At 36.4% G+C, this 25,553-nt stretch overlaps 1 protein-coding gene across 1 annotated transcript in view; it reads right to left on the minus strand.

Moving 5' to 3' along the window:
* Positions 1-25,553, minus strand: part of LOC123549646 (uncharacterized) — a 63,188-nt gene that overhangs the window by 33,804 nt on the left and 3,831 nt on the right. The window contains exons 2-13 of the mRNA XM_053546672.1: positions 21,174-21,348; positions 16,676-16,904; positions 13,893-13,954; positions 11,071-11,306; positions 10,590-10,638; positions 8,493-8,581; positions 7,210-7,344; positions 6,432-6,503; positions 5,808-5,879; positions 5,088-5,208; positions 3,491-3,643; positions 992-1,133 (exon numbers count right to left, since the gene is read on the minus strand). Of these exons, the coding sequence (XP_053402647.1) occupies positions 992-1,133; positions 3,491-3,643; positions 5,088-5,208; positions 5,808-5,879; positions 6,432-6,503; positions 7,210-7,344; positions 8,493-8,581; positions 10,590-10,638; positions 11,071-11,306; positions 13,893-13,954; positions 16,676-16,904; positions 21,174-21,348 (1,535 nt within the window). The remainder of the gene's footprint in view (positions 1-991; positions 1,134-3,490; positions 3,644-5,087; positions 5,209-5,807; positions 5,880-6,431; positions 6,504-7,209; positions 7,345-8,492; positions 8,582-10,589; positions 10,639-11,070; positions 11,307-13,892; positions 13,955-16,675; positions 16,905-21,173; positions 21,349-25,553) is intronic.

Below are 25,553 nucleotides of genomic sequence, written 5' to 3' on the forward strand. Positions count from 1 at the left end.
TTCTTGAGGAGAGGTCATTTAAATGTGTTTCTATTTTTTATAGCTCTTAAAATGGATCAACTATTTGACCTGTTTGAGAAAGGCCCATGCCAGGATGCTGCAGACAAAATATGATACCATTCTGATAAGCAGTATCAGAAAAGAAAAAGTTTATTCATTTTTCTTTTTGTTTCATTTTTTTTTTGACAGTATTTCAGTTATGTAATGGCGGGCAGTTAACTTAACTAGTGTTCCTGGATTCTGTACCAGTACAAACCTGTTCTTCACAAGTAACTGCCAACTTCTGCACACCATTCAGAGGTGGAGGACAAATGATTTTAGACACAATGTCTTTCATCAAATCGTCATGGAGAACATACGCCCTGCTCGGGAATCAAACTCACGACTCCGCGATCCGTAGATCAACACTCTCCCTACTGAGCTAAGCAGGGGGGCTTGGAAGTTTCATATCTTTTTTATCAGTTCATTAAGGGAAATAAAAAAGGTGTACCGAATTTTTGACTAAGGCTTACAGTAAGCTAGGGGTAACCCCTTATGCCTACAAGCTTAACTGCAATTCATACAGCATTCCGTGCTTGAGGGAACTGTCACAGATTTCTGAAAAAATCTATTGTGTCAATTTTACAACCATTTCTTATGTTTAAAGGGGTTACACACCCTGTGGCTAAACACACACAAAGAATTAATTCAAAGACAAATTTCGTGATGCGGCTCCCTCAAGCAGGGAAGGTTTAGTGAATAAAATTTCATAAAGCACTATACACCACCTTAAACAAAGATTTCCTTCAAAGGCTTAAAGTCAAGTATTTGCAAATGAAACCGGCAGTAAAGAGCTCAAACTCCAACTGGGGTCATGACTATAGCTGTTCACAACATATTTTTACTAATGTACTTTTATTTCAGTTAAACAGACTTCATCGTCTCTTGCTACAAATGAAATTCTGTTACAATAAGTCAGCACAAACTGCTAAAGTAGTGGCACTTTACCAACCTTGTACAAGCTTCCATCTGTAGACCTGAACCTGCAGGCCCAAATGTATACAACCAATGGTTCTTGATTAAGTACCGGAATATAAGCTCATAGGCAAACATTCTTCCCTCTCTACCTTCCCATGTCTCACTTAGATTTGTTCCTGTAAAATAAATATTCTTCAATTTTACATCTCGAAATTTGTTTCATGTTTCTACTCAGTTTAAAATGTCATTTTTAACAGTTTTTCTATCATTTAACAATGGCCACTTAATACACCAATGTTCTTAATACTAACTTGCTCTCCACAGTTAAGTGAAAACATTTCTAAGTAAAACAAAACTGAAGAACATAGAAGTTGGACATTAAACCTTTGTCCTTATTATCAGGGAAAACATATATACTAACAGAAAATAACAAGAGGGCCATGATGGCCCTATATCGCTCACCTGAACACCATTGCTGATCAAGCTTTGATATAGATCACATAGGAATACACACTTAATATAATCAAGACAAAAATATTCCCTTATAACAACATTTAAAACCAATCTCATCAGATGCCGCTGAAGCATATTCAATTACATAAATCAAAGGGAGGTAATGTGTCATAAATTCAGTCAAAAGTTATCTACCCTGGTTGTCCGAGTCCATCTGATAGCATAAATGACATTTAAAATCAGTATCTTCATTGACTTCTGATATACACCTATTTTAATTTGAAACAAAGGAAGGTAATTTGACATAAAATCAGTCTGTAGTTATCTACCCTGATTGTCTCAGTCCAACTTATGATCATAATGAAATTTCAAATGAGTCCTATAAATACTTACTGATATAAATCCATTTTTATTAAAATCAGGGGAGGTAATCATGCACTGGTATTATGCATATAGATGATACAGAGTACAAGCCATTACAACAATATATTAGAAAAGTATTCATATCGATAAACGTTCAATCAAGAGTTTTCTAACATGACTATTTCTTACCATGAAAGACATAAATAACCTTTCAAACCAATATCAGAAGCAGCTAGGTATATTCATTTACATACAAAATAAAGGGAGGTAATTTGTCATAAATTCAGTAAATATGTATCTTAATTGATTGTCCAAGTCAATCTGATGGCATAAATGAAATTTCAGATCAGTATGTTCATTAGTTACAGATATACCCATTTTTGTTTAAAATAAAGGGAGGTAGTTTGACATAAAATCAGTCCAAAGTTACCTACTCTGATCGTCTCAGTCCAACTAATGACAATAATGAAATTTCAAATGAGTCCTATAAGTACTTACTGATATAAATCCATTTTTATTGAAATCAGGGGAGGTAATCAGATACAAGAGCTGTCAGTGGACAGCGCGCTCGACTATTCTCAGTGCTTGATAGTATAATATAAGCAATGAGTAAAACTTTAACATTACAATAAGCATATTCTAAGTCGAAAAGGGGCCATAATTCAGTCAAAATGCTTGATAGAGTTGCCTCTTCCTTTATACAGACAGGGTTCATGATGGTAAACAAGTATGCAAAATATGAAAGCAATATCTCAATGGACTTTGAAAATATTTGGGGTGGTACGCAAACTTTAACGTTTATTCTAAGTCGAAAAGGGGCCATAATTCAGTCAAAATGCTTGATTGAGTTGCCTCCTCCTTTATACAGACTGGGGTCATGATGGTAAACAAGTATGCAAAATATGAAAGCAATATCTCAATGGACTTTGAAAATATTTGGGGTGGTACGCAAACTATAACATTTGTGTGACGCTCATGCTCAAGCTAACGCTGATGCCGACGCCGGGGCAAGTAGGATAGCTCCCCTATTCTTCGAATAGTCAAGCTAATAAAATAACTCCGGAACCTATGATTAGTTCCAACATATTCAGCATGGAATCCAAGATTTATTGTTGTTGACTTTTGCAAGACTGCATCAAATAAAACCATAAATGAAGTTTCTATAAGACTGCAAAAAGCAAAATTGCAAAATTTGGACCTTTAAGGGGCCATAACTGTGGAACCCATGAAAGGATATGGCCAGTTTTTGAAAGGAACCGAGATATTATGCCAATACAAGTTGTGTGCAGGTTTGATTAAAGTTGATTGCAAAATGTTGTCTCTGTCTTGTTCAATAGCCAAAATAGCAAATTTTGGCCCTTTAAGGGGCCATAACTCTGGAACCAATGCTGGGATCTGGCCAGTTTTCGAAACGAACTGAGATATTATGCCAATACAAGTTGTGTTCAAGTTTGATTAAAGTTGATTGCAAAATGTAGTCGCTATCATGTTCTCAAGCCAAAAATGGCAAATTTTGGCCCTTTAAGGGGCCATAACTCTGGAACCCATGATGGGATCTAGCCAGTTTTTGAAAGGAACTGAGGTATTATGCCCATACAAGTTGTGTGCAAGTTTGATTAAAATCAAATACAAAATCGTGTTCACAAGGAAATTGTGAATGGACGGACAGACGATGGGCGATCACAAAAGCTCTATAACTGATTACACTGTTACAGACCTATGAAATCACAGACAGAAGGTGTGGCACTCCCGACAGAGGCAGCCTCCGGAGAATCCTCCATGGTCATACAATCTGTATCCGGATTCCAACCCATCGCTAATGCTTGCAGGATCAGTTTTAGTACAACTACACTATGACTGCTCTTCACAACTGAAATATGTCATACACCATCATCATATATATTGTAAACATTTATTTTTTTATTACAAGGCAACCAGCATTTGTTTTTAAATTGAAGACAATCTATAGAAAGCAACAGTACAGTTGCTTTCAGACCCTACACTGATGAGTTACTGGTATTAAACATTACACTAGTAGTCAGTGCTGAAGATACATGAAACAACACACTGTAATAACAAGTATTTTCAATCTCCTTTTAATAACAATATGACCTTTGTAGTACTTTTCCATATTGTAATGCTAGATTATTAGCTGACCTTTATAGTCCTCCTTTCATCAACTACCTCCTACCACACTCCTACCATCAACTACCTCCTACTACACTCCTACCATCAACTACCTCCTACTACACTCCTACCATCAACTACCTCCTACCACACTCCTACCATCAACTACCTGCTACCACACTCCTACCATCAACTACCTCCTACCACACTCCTACCATCAACTACCTACTACCACACTTCTACCATCAACTACCTCCTACCACACTCCTACCATCAACTACCTCCTACTACACTCCTACCATCAACTACCTCCTACCACACTCCTACCATCAACTACCTCCTACCACACTCCTACCATCAACTACCTGCTACCACACTCCTACCATCAACTACCTCCTACCACACTCCTAACATCAAATACCTCCTACTACACTCCTACCATCAACTACCTCCTACCACACTCCTACCATCAACTACCTGCTACCACACTCCTACCATCAACTACCTCCTACCACACTCCTAACATCAAATACCTCCTACCACACTCCTACCATCAACTACCTCCTACCACACTCCTAACATCAACTACCTCCTACCACACTCCTACCATCAACTACCTCCTACCACACTCCTAACATCAAATACCTCCTACTACACTCCTACCATCAACTACCTCCTACCACACTCCTACCGTCAACTACCTCCTACCTCCTACTATACTCCTACCATCAACTACCTCCTACCACACTCCTACCATGAACTACCTCCTACCACACTCCTACCATCAACTACCTCCTACCACACTCCTACCATCAACTACTTCCTACCACACTCCTACCATCAACTACCTCCTACTACACCTTGACCGTCAACTACCTCCTACCACACTCCTACCATCAACTACCTCCTACCACACTCCTACCATCAACTACCTCCTACCACACTCCTACCATCAACTACCTCCTACCACACCCCTACCATCAACTACCTCCTACCACACTCCTACCATCAACTACCTACTACCACACTTCTACCATCATCTACCTCCTACCACACTCCTACCATCAACTACCTACTACCACACTCCTACCTCCTACCACACTCCTACCATCAACTACCTCCTACCACACTCCTACCATCAATTGTGTTGATATGAATAATCCTTCAAAGACTTCGTCCATACGTACCTAGATATTTGAAGACACTGCTTGCTGCCTGTCTAACAGTAGATGCCGGATGTGACAGGTACAACAGAAATGTAGATATATATTCTGGCCATCCTGGCAGTAGATAACTTAGAGGTATAACCTAAAATACAAATTATTATTCAATCTATAGTAAGTCCTTCATTGGCCTTTATGCAACCAAATGAATGATTATAAGAAATTGTACCGACTTGTAGGCAAAGTCAAAAACACATACCTCATCATGTCATAAAAATCTGATGTCAAACATAATTCAAGATCAAAACACTGGCCAAAAAATACAAGTTGCTGCATATATTTGGATTTTTTCCCCTTGTTTTTCAAAGAACAATTGAATTTGTTGGATTTGATAATAAAACAACTGTTGTCTTTTATATTCAGTTAGTATGAGGATTAATAAGTCTAAGCTAAGCAGTCAGTCATTGTCACTTTTCCAGGATAATAAATCCCGATATCAACCTCGATATAAGGCAATAAATGTATAAATGTATGTCGCCTGCAAATTGCAGTCCTAATCTCTTTACATTTGTGTTCATTTGACACTTTACTCTTTTCTAAAGTTTTCTATCTTTTTAAGTACTGAGGTTAGTTGCTTCTAAATTGATTTCAAAAGAGTGTGTCTTTTATGATATTGTTAATCATATGTAACAACATTAAAGAATAAAAAGTAACAAATCCATTAAATACTTCCCCACCACTTACCTTGACTAGAAATATACAGACTCCCAGGAACCCCTCAGACGCATAATCATCTACAAACTGTCCTTTACTGACCTGTTCAAACAAAACTCTTGATTCAGATTTTTCAAGTAAATTACATAAGAATAAAAATTTATCAAACATTGCCCAAAGTGCAACAATGTTGAGCCTGCTATTTGTCGACAATGCCTCAATGACTCAAACATTTCAGTCAGTTAAAAAAGGGGCCACACAAGTTACAGCACCAGATAGAAAATGTTAAATCAGTTTAATTGCAAAGTACATTTGTACTATTTTATCAATATGCCAATATCTTTCCTCCAACCAGCATTCATACACTTAATTCAATATGAATATGATACTGTAAAATCATTTAATTTCGAGGGCATGAAATTTCATGATCAATTTCGTGGGGATATGAATTCATGGATTTCAACTTCTGAACATAAAATGAATGGGAATTTTACTTGTATGTTGGGATTCAACTGCAAAATCCACGAAAATTAGTCCCCCACAATTATTAATGATTTCACAGTAACTAACATGGCATTCAAGTGATATAAAACAAAAGAAATACCAAAGATGAAAGAACTAACATATAAGATAGCAGGAATAAAGTCTCCAAACCTGTGTATTGCCTTTTGTGTCTTGTCTTTTCTTGAGAATTTGAATCACTTCATACAGAGTAGTCAATGCATCCTGAAACAATGTAAAATACAGAGTAGTCAATGCATCCTGAAACAATGTAAAATACAGAGTAGTCAATGCATCCTGAAACAATGTAAAATACAGAGTAGTCAATGCATCCTGAAACAATGTAAAGTACAGAGTAGTCAATGCATCCTGAAACAATGTAAAATACAGAGTAGTCAATGCATCCTGAAACAATGTATTAAAAATAAAATGCAAGTTAAGCCAAATAAAATGGAAAATGAAACAAACATGAAAATCAAACAGAAAACAGGGTCTTGTTCCAGCCACCACCCTATCCAAACAAAAAAGTCTTACTCCTTTTTGAATTGTCTACAAATGTCACCATGAAGTGTAGATAAGCGCTCTATTATAATGATGAATTCCTTTTAGAACTGTGAAAGTAGTTTGCTTGACATCTTGAGTGGGGATGGGTATACCGAAAACGTGAAAACGTATGTTATGCATGTCTAAACTTCACAGTGATAGTGCTATTCCCTTTAAGTAGTTGGCTCTACAAACCTCTTGCAACAGACAACACGTCCAAACTGCTGTCTGTAAGATGACTTCTATATACCTTATTTATACCTCAACTTCATTTTCTGAGTCACTTTTATTTCACAACTTGTCTGAAGGCCTCAAGCTTACACAGGACAGATATGACCTCTACCCCAACTAAAAGACTTGAACTAAAACTATAAAGTGCTTTACATACCAGAACACTGGAACATGTGATATAGGTGGCAAGAGTTTTTGCAGCATGTTCCCTTATTGTAAGCTGAGAATGTGACAGTAGGTCAAACACAACAGAATGAATCTTGGCAGAAACAAACTCAGGTACACATCTCTCCTACAAGTATAAACATCAATACGTAAATATATTAGACAAAATTGAAACAAACTTTGCAATACAGCTTTACTTTATGAGCACTATCAAAGTGTCGTTAATGTACATATCTTAATATCTGCTCACTTTGTTATTTTCAATGACAGACTGTCTAAATATCAAAATATCAGTCTAAATATCGTAATATCTGCTCACTTTGTTTCTTTCATCCACTGACTGTCTAAATATCAGTCTACATATTGTAATATCTGCTCACTTTGTTATTTTCAATGACAGACTGTCTAAATATCAAAATATCAGTCTAAATATCGTAATATCTGCTCACTTTGTTTTTTTCATCCACTGACTGTCTAAATATCAGTCTACATATTGTAATATCTGCTCACTTTGTTATTTTCAATGACAGACTGTCTAAATATCAAAATATCAGTCTAAATATCCTAATATCTGCACATTGTTACTTTCATTGACAGAATGTCTACATATCTAAATATCAGTCTACATATCACAATATCCGCTCACTTTGTTACTTTCACTGACAGACTGTTTAAATATCTAAATATCATCATTTTGTTATTTTCATTGACAGACTGTTTAAATACCTAAATATCAGTCTAAATATCATTGTATCTGCTCACTTTGTTACTTTCACTGACAGACTGTCTAAACATCTAAATATCAGTCTAAATAAGTTTTTCTGTGAGGATTAATTTTTAGTCCTTGTATTTCTATATAACTCTACAGATCACATATAGCTAGAACAACACATATTTAGACCAATTCTGACTTTAATGTGTTCACCTGAAATTATCTATATGAAATATGTGATGTCACTCAGTTAAACTCTGGCCTGCTGGCCGCAAGTGATTTTGCCTTTATGACCAGTGCAGACAAAGTTCAGCCTGCATGTCAGTATATATTTTCAGTGAATACCGCTTTGAATAATAGATGGTACTGTCCAAATTGAATGATGGACCAGTTTATTTTAGAAATTTAGCAGGGTAAAGGTTAATTACATTATCTGTTACCAGTCATGCAAAAGACAAGGCTGCTGTACAAGACTGTTAAATATCTCACACATTTAAGGCAAGTAGCTTAACTGCATATTGTGTGTATTCACTTAAATTTTATTTTTCAACTGATTTGCGTACCTGTGTGTCAGCATCTAGAGTACGAGGTGATGACATCGGAGATTTAGAACTTGATGAGTTCAGAAAACGCTGTAATATTGCATTGATTCCTAAAATATACAATCAGTGAATTAGGCTTGTTGTCACTTAAACATAAAATGAACAATTCTAAGTACTGGAATATCTCACAACTTCTTGAAGCATTTTAAATTGAAATATGTAAAATAAATGGCTCCAAAATAATGACAAGAGGACCATGATGGTCCTGAATTGCTCACCTCTTCCCACATGACCCAGTTTTGAGTATGACGTCGTTTTTTCTATTATTTGACATAGTGACCTAGTTTTTGAGCTCATGTGACCCAGTTTTGAACTTGACCTAGATATTATCAAGATAAAAATTCTGACCAATTTTCATGAAGATCCATTGAAAAATATGGTCTCTAGAGAGGTCACAAGGTTTTTCTATTATTTGACCTAGTTTTCGAAGGTACGTGACCCTGTTTTGAATTTTTACCTAGATATCATCAAGGTGAACATTCTCACTAATTTTCATGAAGATCTCATGATAATATGGCCTCTAGAGAGGTCACAAGGTTTTTCTATTTTTATACCTACTGCCCTAGTTTTTGACCACACATGACCCAGTTTCGAAACTGACCTAGATATCATCAAGGTGAACATTCAGATCAATTTTCATAAAGATCCATTGAAAAATATGGCCTCTAGAGAGGTCAAAAGATTTTTCTAATTTTATACCTACTGACCTAGTTTTTGGCCGCAGTTGACCCAGTTTCAAACTTGACCTAGATATCATCAAGATGAACATTCAGACCAACTTTCATACAGATCCCATGAAAAGTATGGCCTCTAGAGAGGTCACAAGGTTTTTTTATTATTTCACCTACTGACCTAGTTTTTTAAGGCACGTGAACCAGTTTCAAACTTGACCTAGATATCATCAAGGTGAACATACTGACCAATTTTCATGAAGATCCATTCAAGGGTATGGCCTTTAGAGAGGTCACAAGGTTTTTCTATTTTCAGACCTACTGACCTAGTTTTTGACCGCACTTGACTCTGTTTCGAACTTGACTTAGATATCATCAAGATAAGCATTCAGACCAACTTTCATACAGATCCCATGAAAAATATGGCCCTTAGAGAGGTCACAAGGTTTTTCTATTATTTGACCTACTGACCTAGTTTTTGAGGGCACGTGACCCACTTTCAAACTTGACCTAGATATCATCAAGATGAACATTCAGACCAACTTTCATACAGATCCCATGGAAAATATGGCCTCTAGAGAGGTCACAAGGTTTTTCTATTATTTGACCTACTGGTCTAGTTTTTAAAGGCACGTGACCCACTTTCGAACATGACCTAGATATCATTAAGGTGAACATTCTGACCAATTTTCATGAAGATCTCATGAAATATATGGCCTCTAGAGAGGTCACAAGGTTTTTCTATTATTTGACCTACTGACCTAGTTTTTGATGGCACGTGACCAAGTTTCGAACTTGATCTAGATATCATCAAGGTTAACGTTCTAACCAATTTTCATGAAGATCTTTTGAGATATATGGCCTCTAGAGAGGTCACAAGGTTTTTCTATTTTTAGACCCACTGACCTAGTTTTTGATGGCACGTGACCCAGTTTCGAACTTAACCTAGATATCATCAAGGTGAACATTCTGACCAATTTTCATGAAGATCTTGTGAAATATATGGCCTCTAGAGAGGTCACAAGGTTTTTCTATTTTTAGACCTACTGACCTAGTTTTTGACGGCACGTGACCCAGTTTCGAACTTGACCTAGATATCATCAAGATGAACATTCTGACCAACTTTATAAAGATCCCATGAAAAATGTGACCTCTAGAGTGGTCACAAGCAAAAGTTTACGGACTGACGCCAGCACGGACGGACGGACGGACGGATGACGGACGACGGGCGCTGCGCGATCACAAAAGCTCACCTTGTCACTTTGTGACAGGTGAGCTAAAAAATGCTCTCAAAATGAGCCACATCTGTACTGAGTGTAATAAGAAGAAAATTAAGACCAGGCTCCTACAAAGAAAACTTTTGTTGAATAAATGCTACAAAATTTACCCATTATTGCTCCTTCCTTCATTTGCCATGACGAATCTTTTTCACACATCTGTCCCAGAGAAAAATATAATAAAAATTCAATGAGTTAGTTTCTAGAGAGAAATTCTAAAATGTACACAATAATGTATTATTTTCAAGAAGGTAAAATACCTTTTCAATTTAAAGTTTCTGCATAAATGTTTCCATGACAAAAACTTATTCAAATCCAATAAAGTGCAGGAAAATATAAGTAAAAGAATCATGCATCACAGAAAACTGTGATATAGCAATTATTCATAGGTTACTAATTTCTGTTAATGTCACGGTTATCAAACCACAAAATCAAAACCCAACAAACACATAAAATTCTCATCATTTTCCTTCTTAAAGTCTGATATTTGTTTATTTATGCCATCTAAAAACAGCCAATTTGGATGAAAACAGGACACGTTATACAGCAAAGCAGCAATTTGTTCTATCAATGTTATAAATGTACCATTACCTTCACAAAACTATCAAAAAGTTTTCTGACATTATCCAAGGTGAGGTTTGCAGCTACTGATCCTAGTCTACCAGCACATGCATTCCTAATGGCTGACCATACATCTGTTATGGACAGTAAAACCAGGTCATGTATATCCAGGAAGAATGCTTCATCACATAACTGCTCAGTCTGAGACTTGCACCATTCCATAGTGTGTATAACTGCACGATTACGTACTACAGGCATACTGGCAGCTGAAATACAAACACAATAACAAGTTACAGGCATCTTCAGCTTGAACTATAACTGTCGGCTTTATTAGCAAACTAAATAATACCCTCATAATACTGTCTTACTGTATGACATAAAGACCTGTTTTATACCTATAGAATGTCTGCAAAGAACATGATTTTTACTGTAAAAGGTTTCTGGGGTTTTAATAAATTCAATCCATCCATTCCTGCAAAAGTGATTGAATGGACAACCAAATCTAAAACCAAAAAGAGTCATAACTCTGTCAAAAACTGGTGACTTGTAACTGAAACAGGTCTATATTCTGTAATAATATGCCTGTGTACCAAAAATTAATTCAGTCCATTCAACCTTTCAAGTTATCAAACAGACATTCACATTTGTCAGAAAAGGGCCATAATTCTGCCGAAGAGTGATACTGAACTTGGCATATACATGTACTGTAAAAGCAGAAATTTTCACAAGGGTTTAATTTTCGCTGTATTCGCAATGTCACTCACCTCGCATGTAATGCTGTGTTTGTTAAACGTATAGAGTCATCAAAGTTTACAGGTAATCAGAGGTGTTAAAACATCCATACAATTAATAGCGATCAATCTTTACTGTAGACAGTCTAAAGGTAACGCATTACGATGTGTAACTTTTATGTACACCCGACTTATTAAAAAGCCAAAACATGCAGATTAACTTCTTTACAATTTCACAAATAGTCCAAACTGATCTTACGTCACTTTGAATAAGTAGCCACCTTACTTTAACGGTCAGTTCAATTCCCCCCGACAAAAATCATTCTTTATTTGCCCTTGATTGAACGATCACCTGGTCATTAAGTTTAGTTGCTTGCTTGCACAGTCAGAAGACATTGGGGAAATGATGTGATATATGTCAATATCAAACATGAAGATTTTTAAAGTTTCCACTACATAAATAAGGGGTAATGTGGTAAAGTGACCACACACCCTGGTTGCAATGCTTTTTGATGAAACATAATAATTTCTGCAATCTTCATAAAGGGTCACCAAAGAAACATTTATGTAATATTTTAAAAATTGGGCCTGCTGTTTCTGACAAGAATATTTTTAATATACATACAAGGAAAAAGTGGCTACACCCCCTGGGGGCCATCAAAATAATTTGAACAATCTTTGTAGAGGGTCACATAAGTACCATTTGTGTGAAATTATTTCAAAATTGGGCCAGCAGTTTCATACAAGAATGTTATTTAAGTTTTCACTATATACATATAGGGAAAGTGACAACCCCTGGAAGCCATATTTTTTTAAGAAGGATCATAATAATTTGAACAAGGCAGTCTGAAAGACAGCTAAATCCCCCGCCACTGCTATGGATAGTGAAAGGGTAAAACCTTTGATTTTAGCTGTGACCTTGACCTTGAACTGACATGGCTGACTCATGAATTCTGCACAACATCTTGATGAGGTGATCATTTGACCAAAGTTTCATGAAAATCCTTCAAGGGGTTTAGGAGATACAGAGCTGAAACCTTTGACCTTCAGTTGTGACCTTGACCTTGAGTTGACATGGCTGACTCATGAGTTCTTGATGAGGTGATCATTTGACCCAAGTTTGATGAAAATCCTTCAAGGGGTTAAGGAGATACAGAGTGGACACGAAATGGAAGGCTCAAACCTTCGACCCTTAGTTGTGACCGTGACCTTGAGCTGGCATGGTTGACTCATAATTTCTGCACATCGTTCTGATGAGGTAATCATTTGACCCAAGTTTTATCAAATTCCTTCAAGGGGTTTAGGAGATATAGAGCGGACACGAAATGGAAGGCTCAAACCTTTGACCTTCAGTTGTGACCTTGACCTTGAGCAGACATGGCTGACTCATAAGTTCTGCACATCGCCTTGATGAGGTGATCATTTGACCCAAGTTTTATAAAATTCCTTCAAGGGGTTTAGGAGATATAGAGCGGACACAAAATGGCAGGCTCAAACCTTTGACCTTGAGTTGTGACCTTGACCTTGAACTGACAAGGCTGACTCATGGGTTCTGCACATCGTCTTGATCAGGTGATCATTTGACCCAAGTTTCATGAAAATCCTTCAAGGGGTTTAGGAGATATGGACAGGACACGATTTTGTTACGGACGGAAGGACGGAAAGACGGACGGAAGGACGGACAGACGGACGGAAGGACGGACGGACGCAGACCATTCCTATAATCCCTCCGCCACGGCGGGGGATTAATAACCTTGACAAAGGGTTACATAAGGACCATTGTGTGAAATCATTTTGAAATTACATTGGACCAGCGGATTAAAATGTTGTTAGAATTTCTATTTTTAGTTCTGGCAGCCCCTATGTGCAACCAAGCAGAATTGTTTGAATAACTTTTAAAAAGGACCACCCAAGTACATTCCACGCCAAGTTTCATCAACCACCACCCAATGGTTTCAGAGGAGACACTGTTTGAAGAATAGTGTGGACGGATGGAAGGACGATGGCCAGATGCCAGACAGTGAGTGATTACAATAGCTCATCCTGAGCACGTGCTCAGGTGAGCTAAAAAACTGAGTTCCTAAGTTTACATGAGACAGAGAAAATAAAATTTTAACTTACTCTGTTTTATAGTGTACTTTAAGGCAAGCAAAAGAGGCTTATTCAACTCTTGGTGCATGTACCTGGAAAATAACAAGATGCTTAAGAATTTTGCAGCAATACAAATTCTTTCAAGTTACTGCAGGTCCTGGAGTCATACATTTTGCAGAGATATAAATGGACAGACAGTCTCAAAAGAAATATATATATATATACTGTAGAAAAAATTGAAAAAAAATACCTAAATGCAAAATGGGGCATAATTTCATTAAAAAGAAAGCAAGAGTTACAGGACAATCAGTTGTTAGCTGGTATTACCATGGCAAAGAAGTGTGTCAAGATTCATTTAGTTGTGATGTGCAGTTATTGAGATACTAACTTCCTGACAATCGCAAACAATTTTTTATTTGAAAAAAAAAAAAAGCCAAGTACAATAGGGGTATATTTTCATCAAAATGAAAGCAAGAGTTAAGGAAGCTACGGATATCACAATAGCTATGGTGACTTTTATCATAGAGTGCTAAAAATACTCTCTCATGCATCAGTTGAATATTACAATAGATATTCAAATTTAAAGTGCCTCAAAAACATGTTTTTCAAACATTTTCTATTTTTAGTAACAATGACCTTGACCAATCAGTGACATTGACCCTAGTGGCCACAAAAACCATCTCCCAACCTTTCTATTCCACTAAGCTACTTATGTACTAAGTCCCATTGCAATATCTCATTTCTTACTAGAGTCCTTCAGCAATGTGACCTTGACCTTTATCTTCTGATTCTCAAAACATACAAAAACTTTACCAAAAGTTGCTTAGTCAGTCAAAAAAGGGGCATAATTTTTGTGAAAAAGCAGAATAGAGTTATGGATTCTGTGCACCACAAGCCACTTCATCACAGCAAACAAGTGTGTGAAGTTTCAATCCATTCCCACAGGTGATTACAGCTTACATACAACAAGAGCTGTCCGTAAGACAGCCAAGCTCGACTATTCGAAATATTGTCACAGAAGCAGGAAATTATTACCCAAAATGTTAAATATTAAAAGAGTTTTAAGTTCAAAAGGGGACATAATTTGACCAAAATACATATCAGAGTTATGGGACTTGATGTTATCAACTAGTTTTATAACCCCGAAGAAACATGTTAAGTTTCAATTCAATATCTGCATTAGTTTTGGGGATAGTAACTTGCATGTTAAACTTTAACCAGAATTTTCTAAGTCCAAAAGGGGGCATAATTTGCTCAAAATACATGTTAAGAGTTATGGAACTTGACCCAGTGAGGTTGGTTATTGACCTTGAAAAAGAATAAATAAGTTTCAAAGCTATATGCCTTTTGGTAATAGCTGTATGTACTTGCACGCAAAACTTTAACCAGGATTTTCTAAGTCCAAAAGGGGGCATAATTTGCCTAAAATACATGTCAGAGTTATGGGACTTGGTGCTATCAATTAGTTTTATAACCCCGAAGACACATGTGAAGTTTCAATTTAATATCTGTAGTAGTTTTGGAGATAGTTACTTGCATGTAAAACTTTAACCAGAATTTTCTAAGTCCAAAAGGGGGTATAATTTGCCCAAAATACGTGTCAGAGTTATGGGACTTGACCCAGTGAGGTAATTAATTGACCTAGAAAAAGAAAAAATAAGTTTCAAATCTATATGCCTTTTAGTAATAGCTGTATGTACTTGCATGCAAAACTTTAACCAGAATTTTCTAAGTCCAAAAGGGGACATAATTTGGCCAAAATACATGTCAGAGTTATGGGGCTTGACCCAGTGAGGTAGGTAATTGATCTAGAAAAAGAAAAAATAAGTTTCAAATCTATATGCCTTTTAGTAATAGCTGTATGTACTTGCACGCAAAACTTTAACCAGAATTTTCTAAGTCCAAAAGGGGGCATAATTTGGCCAAAATGAAGGTCAGAGTTATGGGACTTGGTGCTATCAACTAGTTTTATAACCCTGAAGACACATGTGAAGTTTCAATTCAATATCTGCATTAGTTTTGGAGATAGTAACTTGCATGTAAAACTTTAACCAGAATTTTCTAAGTCCAAAAGGGGGCATAATTTGCTCAAAATACATGTCAGAGTTATGGGACTTGACCCAGTGAGGTAGGTAATTGATCTAGAAAAAGAAAAAATAAGTTTCAAATCTATATGCCTTTTAGTAATAGCTGTATGTACTTGCACGCAAAACTTTAACCAGAATTTTCTAAGTCCAAAAGGGGGCATAATTTGGCCAAAATGAAGGTCAGAGTTATGGGACTTGGTGCTATCAACTAGTTTTATAACCCCGAAGACACATGTGAAGTTTCAATTCAATATCTGCATTAGTTTTGGAGATAGTAACTTGCATGTAAAACTTTAACCAAAATTTTCTAAGTCCAAAAGGGGGCATAATTTGCTCAAAATACATGTCAGAGTTATGGGACTTGACCCAGAGAGGTTGGTAATTGACCTAGAAAAAGAATAAATAAGTTTCAAAGCTATATGCCTTTAAATGATAGCTGTATGTACTTGCATGCAAAAACTTAACCAAGGTGTGACGCCGACGCCGACGCCGACGCCGACGCCGACGCCAGGGTGAGTAGAATAGCTAGACTATTCTTCGAATAGTCGAGCTAAAAACTATTAAATATCTTTCACACTGCCAATGTTTGTGTAGCACAACATAACTTCAGGATGATTAAATGTTCATCATATTCACTTAACTTCAACACATAACTGATCAAATCTTAAAATTAGACGACAAAAATTCAGTTTTCATCATTGCAGAATTACACAATAAACAACCTACCACTTTATTAAACAGTCAAGCATTGTGTTTAGCACTGCCTTTTGTTTACTGTCGCCTGCAGACTTTGTAGCACCACTACAAGACATACGTCGTACACGGCGACCATCTTCTGTATCTGTCTCTGACCAACCAAATCTTCTATCAAACAAGTAGCATGTAAATTTATCTAAACAGTCCTGTGTGGGACAAACAATTTCTGGAGTAGCTAGTGGGTAAGGGTTTCCTTCATCTGGAAATATAAGATCTAAACTGTAGTTATATACTCATAATTATCTCTCCACAATGTAACCTTGAACCTTAAGCCTGCTAAATTCCTAAAATGGACTAGTCCATCATTCAATTTGGGCAATACCATTTATTATTCAAAGAGGTGTTCACTGAAAAGTTACTGACTGAATAGTGAAAAGTGGTCTGCACTGGTCGCAAGGCAGAATCACTTACTGCCAGCAGACTAAAGGTTAAGAAAATGCAAGTTTATAAAATTCTGAACAGAACAGGAGGCCAGTATTGCCAAAGACTGTTTATTTGAGTTTCATGATAAGGCGTAAAAAAAAAAATTGTTTGTTTCCGGTATCCCGACCTACCCTAAATTTCTGGCCTGACCCTAAATGTTTTTATGGCCTTGGAGAACATTTTTTTCAACTTTTTGACAAAAAGTTGCAAAACTGCACATTTTATGCTGTAAACATGGACAGTGATGTTATAAATCAACTTACTGATGCTCTAGAGACATAACCCCCCTATTTGTATTCATTTTTTGACACAAAAATAATTTCCGAAAAGTCTCCCTTAATAAAAAAAAAATCCAAAAAAAAAAAGTTTTTCCGACCTACCTACCCTAACTTTTATAGTGCGTATTTTCTGACCTGGTGAAGATATTTTTAGTACAGGCTTTACCATTAAAATCAATAGGTAACTTGGTGCTTATCGGATTTATCCGACGTAATAAAACGAAATCTAACTAGAGCTATCACTAAAGGTGATGAATGTACCCCCCGCATGCACTGACAGTACATTGAATTTGACACACACAAGACTGCATAATTATGTGAACTGTATGTATACAGTATAGTAACAAAAAACAAAGTCCCATAACTATGCAGAATATTTATCTAAAAGAATGTAACATGCACCATGCACAACTAGGGTTGGTACTGACCACTTGTGTGAAGTTTCATTAAATGTGTGCAATGGTTTGGTAGATTAGGCACGCACAAGATTGCATATGCAGGCTGTATGTACATAGTATGTTAACAAGAAACAAAGTCCCATAACTCTGCAATTTTTGTCGCTGAAAGAACCTAACATGCCCCATGCACAACTACTGTTGTTACTGATCAGTTGTGTGAAGTTTCATTAAATTGTGTCAAGGGGATGAGGAGAGATGGTGTGCACAAGATTGTGTCTACGTATATAGTATATTAACAAAAAAACAAAGTCCCATAACTCTGCAAATTTTTTTTCTGAAAGAACCTTACATGCCCCATGCACAACTACTGTTGTTACTGATCAGTTGTGTGAAGTTTCATTAAATTGTGTCAAGGGGATGAGGAGAGATGGTGCGCACAAGATTGTGTCTATGTATATAGTATAGTAACAAAAAAACAAAGTCCCATAACTCTGCAATTTTTTTTCTAAAAGAACCTAACATGCCCCATGCACAACTACTGTTGGTACTGATCACTTGTGTGAAGTTTCATTAAATTGTGTCAAGGGGATGAGGAGAGATGGTGCGCACAAGATTGTGTCTATGTATATAGTATAGTAACAAAAAAACAAAGTCCCATAACTCTGCAAATTTTTTTTCTTAAAGAATCTAACATGCCCCATGCACAACTACTGTTGGTACTGATCACTTGTGTGAAGTTTCATTAAATTGTGTCAAGGGGATGAGGAGAGATGGTGCGCACAAGATTGTGTCTATGTATATAGTATAGTAACAAAAAACAAAGTCCCATAACTCTGCAATTTTTTTTTCTTAAAGAACCTTACATGTCCCATGCACAACTACTGTTGGTACTAATCACTTGTGTGAAGTTTCATTAAATTGTGTCAAGGGGATAAGGAGAGATGGTGCGCACAAGATTGCGTCTACGGACAGACGACCAGACGGACAGACAGACAGACAGACAACCTGAAACCAGTATACCCCCCCTTACAACTTTGTTGTCGGGGGGTACAATGATATAACCGATTACCCTAAACTCAATGATAGAATGGCCCATTTATGACCTTTCTATAAATATCTCCGCCAGGTCAGAAAATATGCACTATACCGGAAACAAAGAATTGTTTTTTTAGGCCTAAGTAACAATTTTGGTAGAGAGTCATCTAAGAAACATATCTATGAAATTACTTCAAAAACTTAGCCTGCAGACTCAGAGATTCTCAAAGTTTTCAACAGAGCTATATAGGGAAAATAAGCCCATTCCCAACATGTCAGAATAATTTGAACAAACTCGCAACAGAGTCACCCAAGAACTATTTTTTTGTGCAATTATCTTAAAACTAGCCAGCAGCTTCTGACAAGAGGACTTTTCAATTTTCCCTCTACAACCTTAATAAAACAAATGTACAAGGATGAGTAACGCATCCCCATCTGAAATGTTGTTTCTTCTTTGAGGAATTGGAATAATTTGTACAATCTCAGTAGAGGCTCAACCAAGAAACATTTTCAGTATTATAATTATTTCAAAATGGGACCAGCAGGTTGAAAATTGATTTATTTTCAGCTGTAATGACCCAAATAAGCAGCATGGCAGAACTTTCTGAACAACTTTGGAGGCAGACCATGCAAGGAACATCAACACAAAGTTCGACTTTCATTAATTTTATTGATATATCACCTGAAAATCAATATGTTGTGTCATCCTTATTCAGAAGTTTTGACAGGATGGAATAGATTCCTGCATGTAAATTCCAAGGTTAAACAATTCTTCCTTGCTCAGACTCCATACAAAAGTATAAATAATAAATAGGGACGGTAATTAATATTCGAATATTTGTTCATTACACGAATATTTGAATATTGTTTCACTATTCGAATATTAAAAAAATACAATACTCCTGGCAAATAGATAAAAGTGAAAAAGAGAACAAAAATCAATTTCGACCTGCTTTATTTAGAAATATGTGCAAAAGTAGCTTCCACCTAATATATATGTTAGATGTGTCATTTGTACATGTATATAAGCATGCCAAAATGCAAGTCAGAGTTATGGGACTTGATGTCATTCACCTAGTTTTATCGCATAGTGCGGCAATTTTCCTTTGATCTTTGCAGCATGTTATACATAGTAACACACATTATTACTACAAAACTGTGCTGATATCTTACAAAACTGTTGCGATATATCTCTATGGAGTTTCATAAGAAAAAAAGTGTTCCGATATATATCAGCACAGTAAAACTGTTCCGATATATATCGGAACACTTTTTCTCTATTGAGGTCCTATCAAGGGAGTATTAATTTTTCCTTTCAAAGAAAAGATGATTTTAGCTCCAATTTACAGTTCACAGAGAAAGAATTGTCACAAACACCTACATTTATAAAGTAAAAGAATAAATAAACTAGAATATTTCAAAAACTTGATAGTTATTGCCAAATTCAAAAATACATGAAATATATGAAATTCTGAGATTTCTCAAATGTTTCTTTTTCTTTGATTTTTTTTACAAACAAAACAACAAGTTTTACAATATGTCTGGCCAATGAAATGCAAAGATTTAAAACCAATGCAGAAATTTGTTGGGTACTTTTATCTGGGGAACACATTTTCTAAAACAGAAGTTTAAGTGTTTCAGTAAGCGAGGCGCAGAAAGGGAATCAAAATAGTAAAACTAGTAATAAACAAATTTAAATGAAAATAATATATAAATTTTAATGATAAACTATGCGATAAAACAGTTATAATATGTAGTGCTCGTGTGTTACCAGGATATATCAGAGCTAGGGGTACATCTCGTTATTTTTCTCTTCACATATCTGTCTCGGCCTACCGGCCTCGACGATATGTGCAGAGAAAAATACCCTCGATGTACCCCTAGCTCTGATATATCCTGGTAACACACTCTCACACATACTATAACTATTACTTATAACCCCGAAGACACGTGAAGTTTCAATTCAATATCTGCAGTAGTTTTGAAGATAGTATTAAACTTGCATGCAAAAGTTTAACCAGGATTTTCTAAGTCCAAAAGGGGACATAATTTGCCCAAAATACAAGTCAGAGTTATGGGACCTGACACTGTGTGAGTGAGGTTGGTAATTGACCTATAAAAAGACAAAAAAAGAAGTTTCAAAGCTATATGCCTTTAAATGATAGCTATACGTACTTGCATGCATCCAAGGCGTGACACCGATACCAGGGTGAGTACAATAGCTCAGATTATTCTTTAAGTAGTCAAACTAAAAATACAGATAAGAATGTGATGAAAAGGCAATTATTTACTTGAATGTCAGGCACAACTCACTTTTACAACACTGTCCCTTACCAAAAAGATCAAAATTGCCTTCCTTTTGTGCAAAGCCTGTAAGTGTTGTTTCTGAACCACCTACACTGGGTCTGGCTGATAAGGATGAAAGCAGCCGCTGTAAGATGAGAACCTCTTCATCTGAGGATACGTCTGATGTCAGCTTGCTAATAAGTTCTGACATCCTGCTCTGTACCTGAAATATTAAAGGAATTATATCTATGATTAAGTATGAAATTGTGCTCTGTATCTGAAATAGCAAAGGAATTACACCCAAGAACCATCATTGCTAAGGTTTTTGGTCTACTCAGGCATATTGTAATCTCTGTCTTGGCCCAGCGAACCCAATTTTTAACTGGACCAGGCAAGGAGAGGCCGAAGTGCAATCAATTTTTGTAGAAAAAACACTTCTTGTTCTTTAGACTTTAAACATTTTTCTGAATCCTAACTAAGGACCTTAGAATTGTAATGCTGGTCATCATGATTCACTGAGCACCGAGGTCCATATAAATAATGTGTACATGCCTAGTAGATATAAAATCAGTGATGCCTGTGACTAATGCGAGATTTTAAAATACATTATTTGTCTAGACAGTTGGGAAGGCTGAAGCTGGTTCAGTTACATTTCTTTTATTGAAGAATGGGTGGGGGATGATTTTTGTTTTCTACAGGATTCATCTTTGGGAAGATACTTGGCCCTACTTCATTTTCTGATTGAACAAGAATTTGTAACCGAGTTACCAACGTCCCCCACCTAAGGACATTTTTCACAAAACATACTGCATGCCAATACACAGGGCTCTCATTTGCTTTTTGGGACTGTGGCCAGGGTCCATGCAAAGGGGGAATTTCGTATGATTTGAAAAAAAAAATCTTTGGAGGGGAAATTTAAGTAATACCAACGCTAGAAGAAATGCAAACAAATACAAAGTTTAACATTCTTTTTCAACTTTACCGATCCAAATCTGAATTCTATTAAATTAAATCATAAACTCTGCTGTATGAATTCTGCAATTACTAGCAATTTTCAGCTTCAGTCCTGGGACTCCCAAACTTGTAAAAGTTGCAGTCATAAGTAGACTGAGGGATAGACTTAAGTGTTTCATCAAAACTTTGGCCTCTTTTGTACAGACAAGTTAAGTGACATTTAGTGATCACAATTCTAAAAATGTTCTTTAAGTCTGCAACATAATTAGTATGTAAGAAAACAATCGAAATTACTTCAGACACTTTATAAACTACCAGTTTTCAATCAGCGATTGTCAAAGTATAATAAGTACGTAAGAAAACAATCGAAATTACTTCAGACACTTTATAAACTACCGGTTTTCAATCAGCAATTGTCACCTATGCAAACACGCCGACAATCACATGTAATTCCATAGGTAATACACATGTCTCGCAGTATAATACAAATGGACAACACTGATTTGCTACACGCGGCAATTGATGACAAGCTAGTAACTCCGCCCACTAATATTGCTCAGAGTCGAACCTTATGTATTCACAGGCGTTTGAAAACAATTAATTACGGAGTTAAAGTTTGCGTCCCACTGCAGAAACTTGCGTCCAGGGACTCCCAAGGTTCATTAAACGGCGTATACTGGGACCAATTATGCGTATGGGGACGCCAAATTTGGCGTTTCCGAAAATCCTGAGAAACTACGCTTGCATTAAAATCTGTCCGGATCGGACCGCGGTAAGTATAAAGTGCTGTTTACAGTACATGGCACGTATGCCATTTCTTTTTTTTTTAGAGGGGAAATTTTTTTGAATTAGGGGGAAAACATACCATTTTGAGGGGGCAATGGGGCTGATATTCGGCCCCAAATTTTGCCAAACAAGAGCCCTGATACAGCATCTTCTAAATAACAGGGCAACATACCAACAATGTATGTAAGTCATAACTATATAGCATTATCATTCTTGAAGACATTATGAAGTTTGAAAATGTCTGGAAATCTACAATGGGTGAATGCTTTCAAATGCTAATATCTGTATTTAAAGATATATAATTTCATTTTATTTTTAAATTGGTAAGGAAAAATAAATAAAAATATAATGAAACATTTTATAATATTAAAGGGAGGTTTATAAACAAATGAAATGCATGTACTAAAAAACTTGTTTTTAAATTACACGCCAGAAAAAGTTAATTCTACTCAATGTTGGCAAAAAGCCGGCGGTCAATACTGGTTAAAACCTGTCAATACTGGTCAATACTGGTCGATTCAATACTATGGTCACTCTTGGTTGGTCAATACTGGTTTATTCAACACTTTTACATAATGTACATTCACAGATTAGCACAGGCTGTAATAGTAATATAACAAGAGGACCATGATGGTCCTGAATCGCTCACCCACATGATCCAGTTTTGAGTATAACGTCGTTTTTTCTATTATTTGACATAGTGACCTAGTTTTTGAGCTCATGTGACCCAGTTTTGAACTTGACCTAGATATTATGAAGATAAAAATTCTGACCAATTTTCATGAAGATCCATTGAAAAATATGGTCTCTAGAGAGGTCACAAGGTTTTTCTATTATTTGATCTATTGACCTAGTTTTTTAAGGCATGTGACCCAGCTTAAAACTTGACCTAGATATCATCAAGGTGAACATTCTGACCAATTTTCATGAAGATCCATTCAAGGGTATGGCTTCCAGAGAGGTCACAAGGTTTTTGTATTTCAAGACCTACTGACCTAGTTTTTGAACGCAGTTGACCCAGTTTTGAACTTGACCTAGATATCATCAAGATAAACATTCAGACCAACTTTCATACAGATCCCATGAAAAATATGGCCTCTAAAGAGGTCACAATGGTTTTTCATTATTTGACCTACTGACCTACTTTTTGATGGCACGTGACCCACTTTCGAACTTGACTTAGATATCATCAAGGTGAACATTCTGACCAATTTTTATGGAGATCCATTCACAAGTATGGCCTCTTGAGAGGTCACAAGGTTTTTCTATTTTTAGACCTACTGACCTAGTTTTTGACCACACATGACCCTGTTTCGAATTTGACCTAGATATCATCAAAATGAACATTCAGACCAACTTTCATGAAGATCCATTGAAAAATATGGCCTTTAGAGAGGTCACAAGGTTTTTCTATTATTTGACCTACTGACCTAGTTTTTGACGGCACGTGACCCACTTTCAAACTTGACCTAGATATCAGATGAACATTCAGACCAACTTTCATACAGATCCCATGGAAAACATGGCCTCTAGTTAGGTCACAAGGTTTTTCTATTATTTGACCTACTGACCTAGTTTTTGATGGCACGTGACCCACTTTCGAAATTGACTTAGATATCATCAAGGTGAACATTCTGACAAATTTTCATGAAGATTTCATGAAATATATGGCCTCTAGAGAGGTCAAAAGGTTTTTTTATTTTTAGACCTACTGACCTAGTTTTTGACCACACGTGACCCAGTTTCGAACTTGACCTAGATATCATCAAGATGAACATTCAGACCAACTTTCACACAAATCCCATGAAAAATATGGCCTTTAGAGAGGTCACAAGTTTTTTTTATTATTTGACCTACTGACCTAGTTTTTAAAGGCACGTGACCCAGTTTCGAACTTGACCTAGATATCATCAAGGTGAACGTTCTGACCAATTTTCATGAAGATCTTGTGAAATATATGGCCTCTAGAAAGGTCACAAGGTTTTTCTATTTTTAGACCTACTGACCTAGTTTTTGATGGCACGTGACCCAGTTTCGAACTTGACCTAGATATCATCAAGATGAACATTCAGACCACCTTTCATACAGATCCCATGAAAAATATGGCCTTTAGACAGGTCACAATGTTTTTCTATTATTTGACCTACTGACCTAGTTTTTGATGGCACGTGACCCAGTTTCGAACTTGACCTAGATATCATCAAGGTGAACCTTCTGACCAACTTTCATGAAGATCTTGTGAAATATATGGCCTCTAGAGAGGTCACAAGGTTTTTCTATTTTTAGACCTACTGACCTAGTTTTTGACCGCACGTGACCCAGTTTCGAACTTGAACTAGATATCATCAAGATGAACATTCTGACCAATTTTCATGAAGATCCATTGAAAATTATGGCCTCTAGAGAGGTCACAAGGTTTTTCTATTTTTAGACCTACTGACCTAGTTTTTGATGGCACGTGACCCAGTTTCGAACTTGACCTAGATATTATCAAGGTGAATATTCTGACCAACTTTCATAAAGATCCCATGAAAAATGTGACCTCTAGAGTGGTCACAAGCAAAAGTTTACGGACGTACGCACGGACGGACGGAAGGACAGACGACGGACAACGGACACCCGCGATCACAAAAGCTCACCTTGTCACTTTGAGACAGGTGAGCTAAAAACAAGAGCTGTACATAAGAC

The sequence above is a fragment of the Mercenaria mercenaria genome, chromosome 6 (genome assembly GCF_021730395.1).
Source record: "Mercenaria mercenaria strain notata chromosome 6, MADL_Memer_1, whole genome shotgun sequence".
Classification (NCBI taxonomy): Eukaryota; Metazoa; Mollusca; class Bivalvia; order Venerida; family Veneridae; genus Mercenaria; species Mercenaria mercenaria.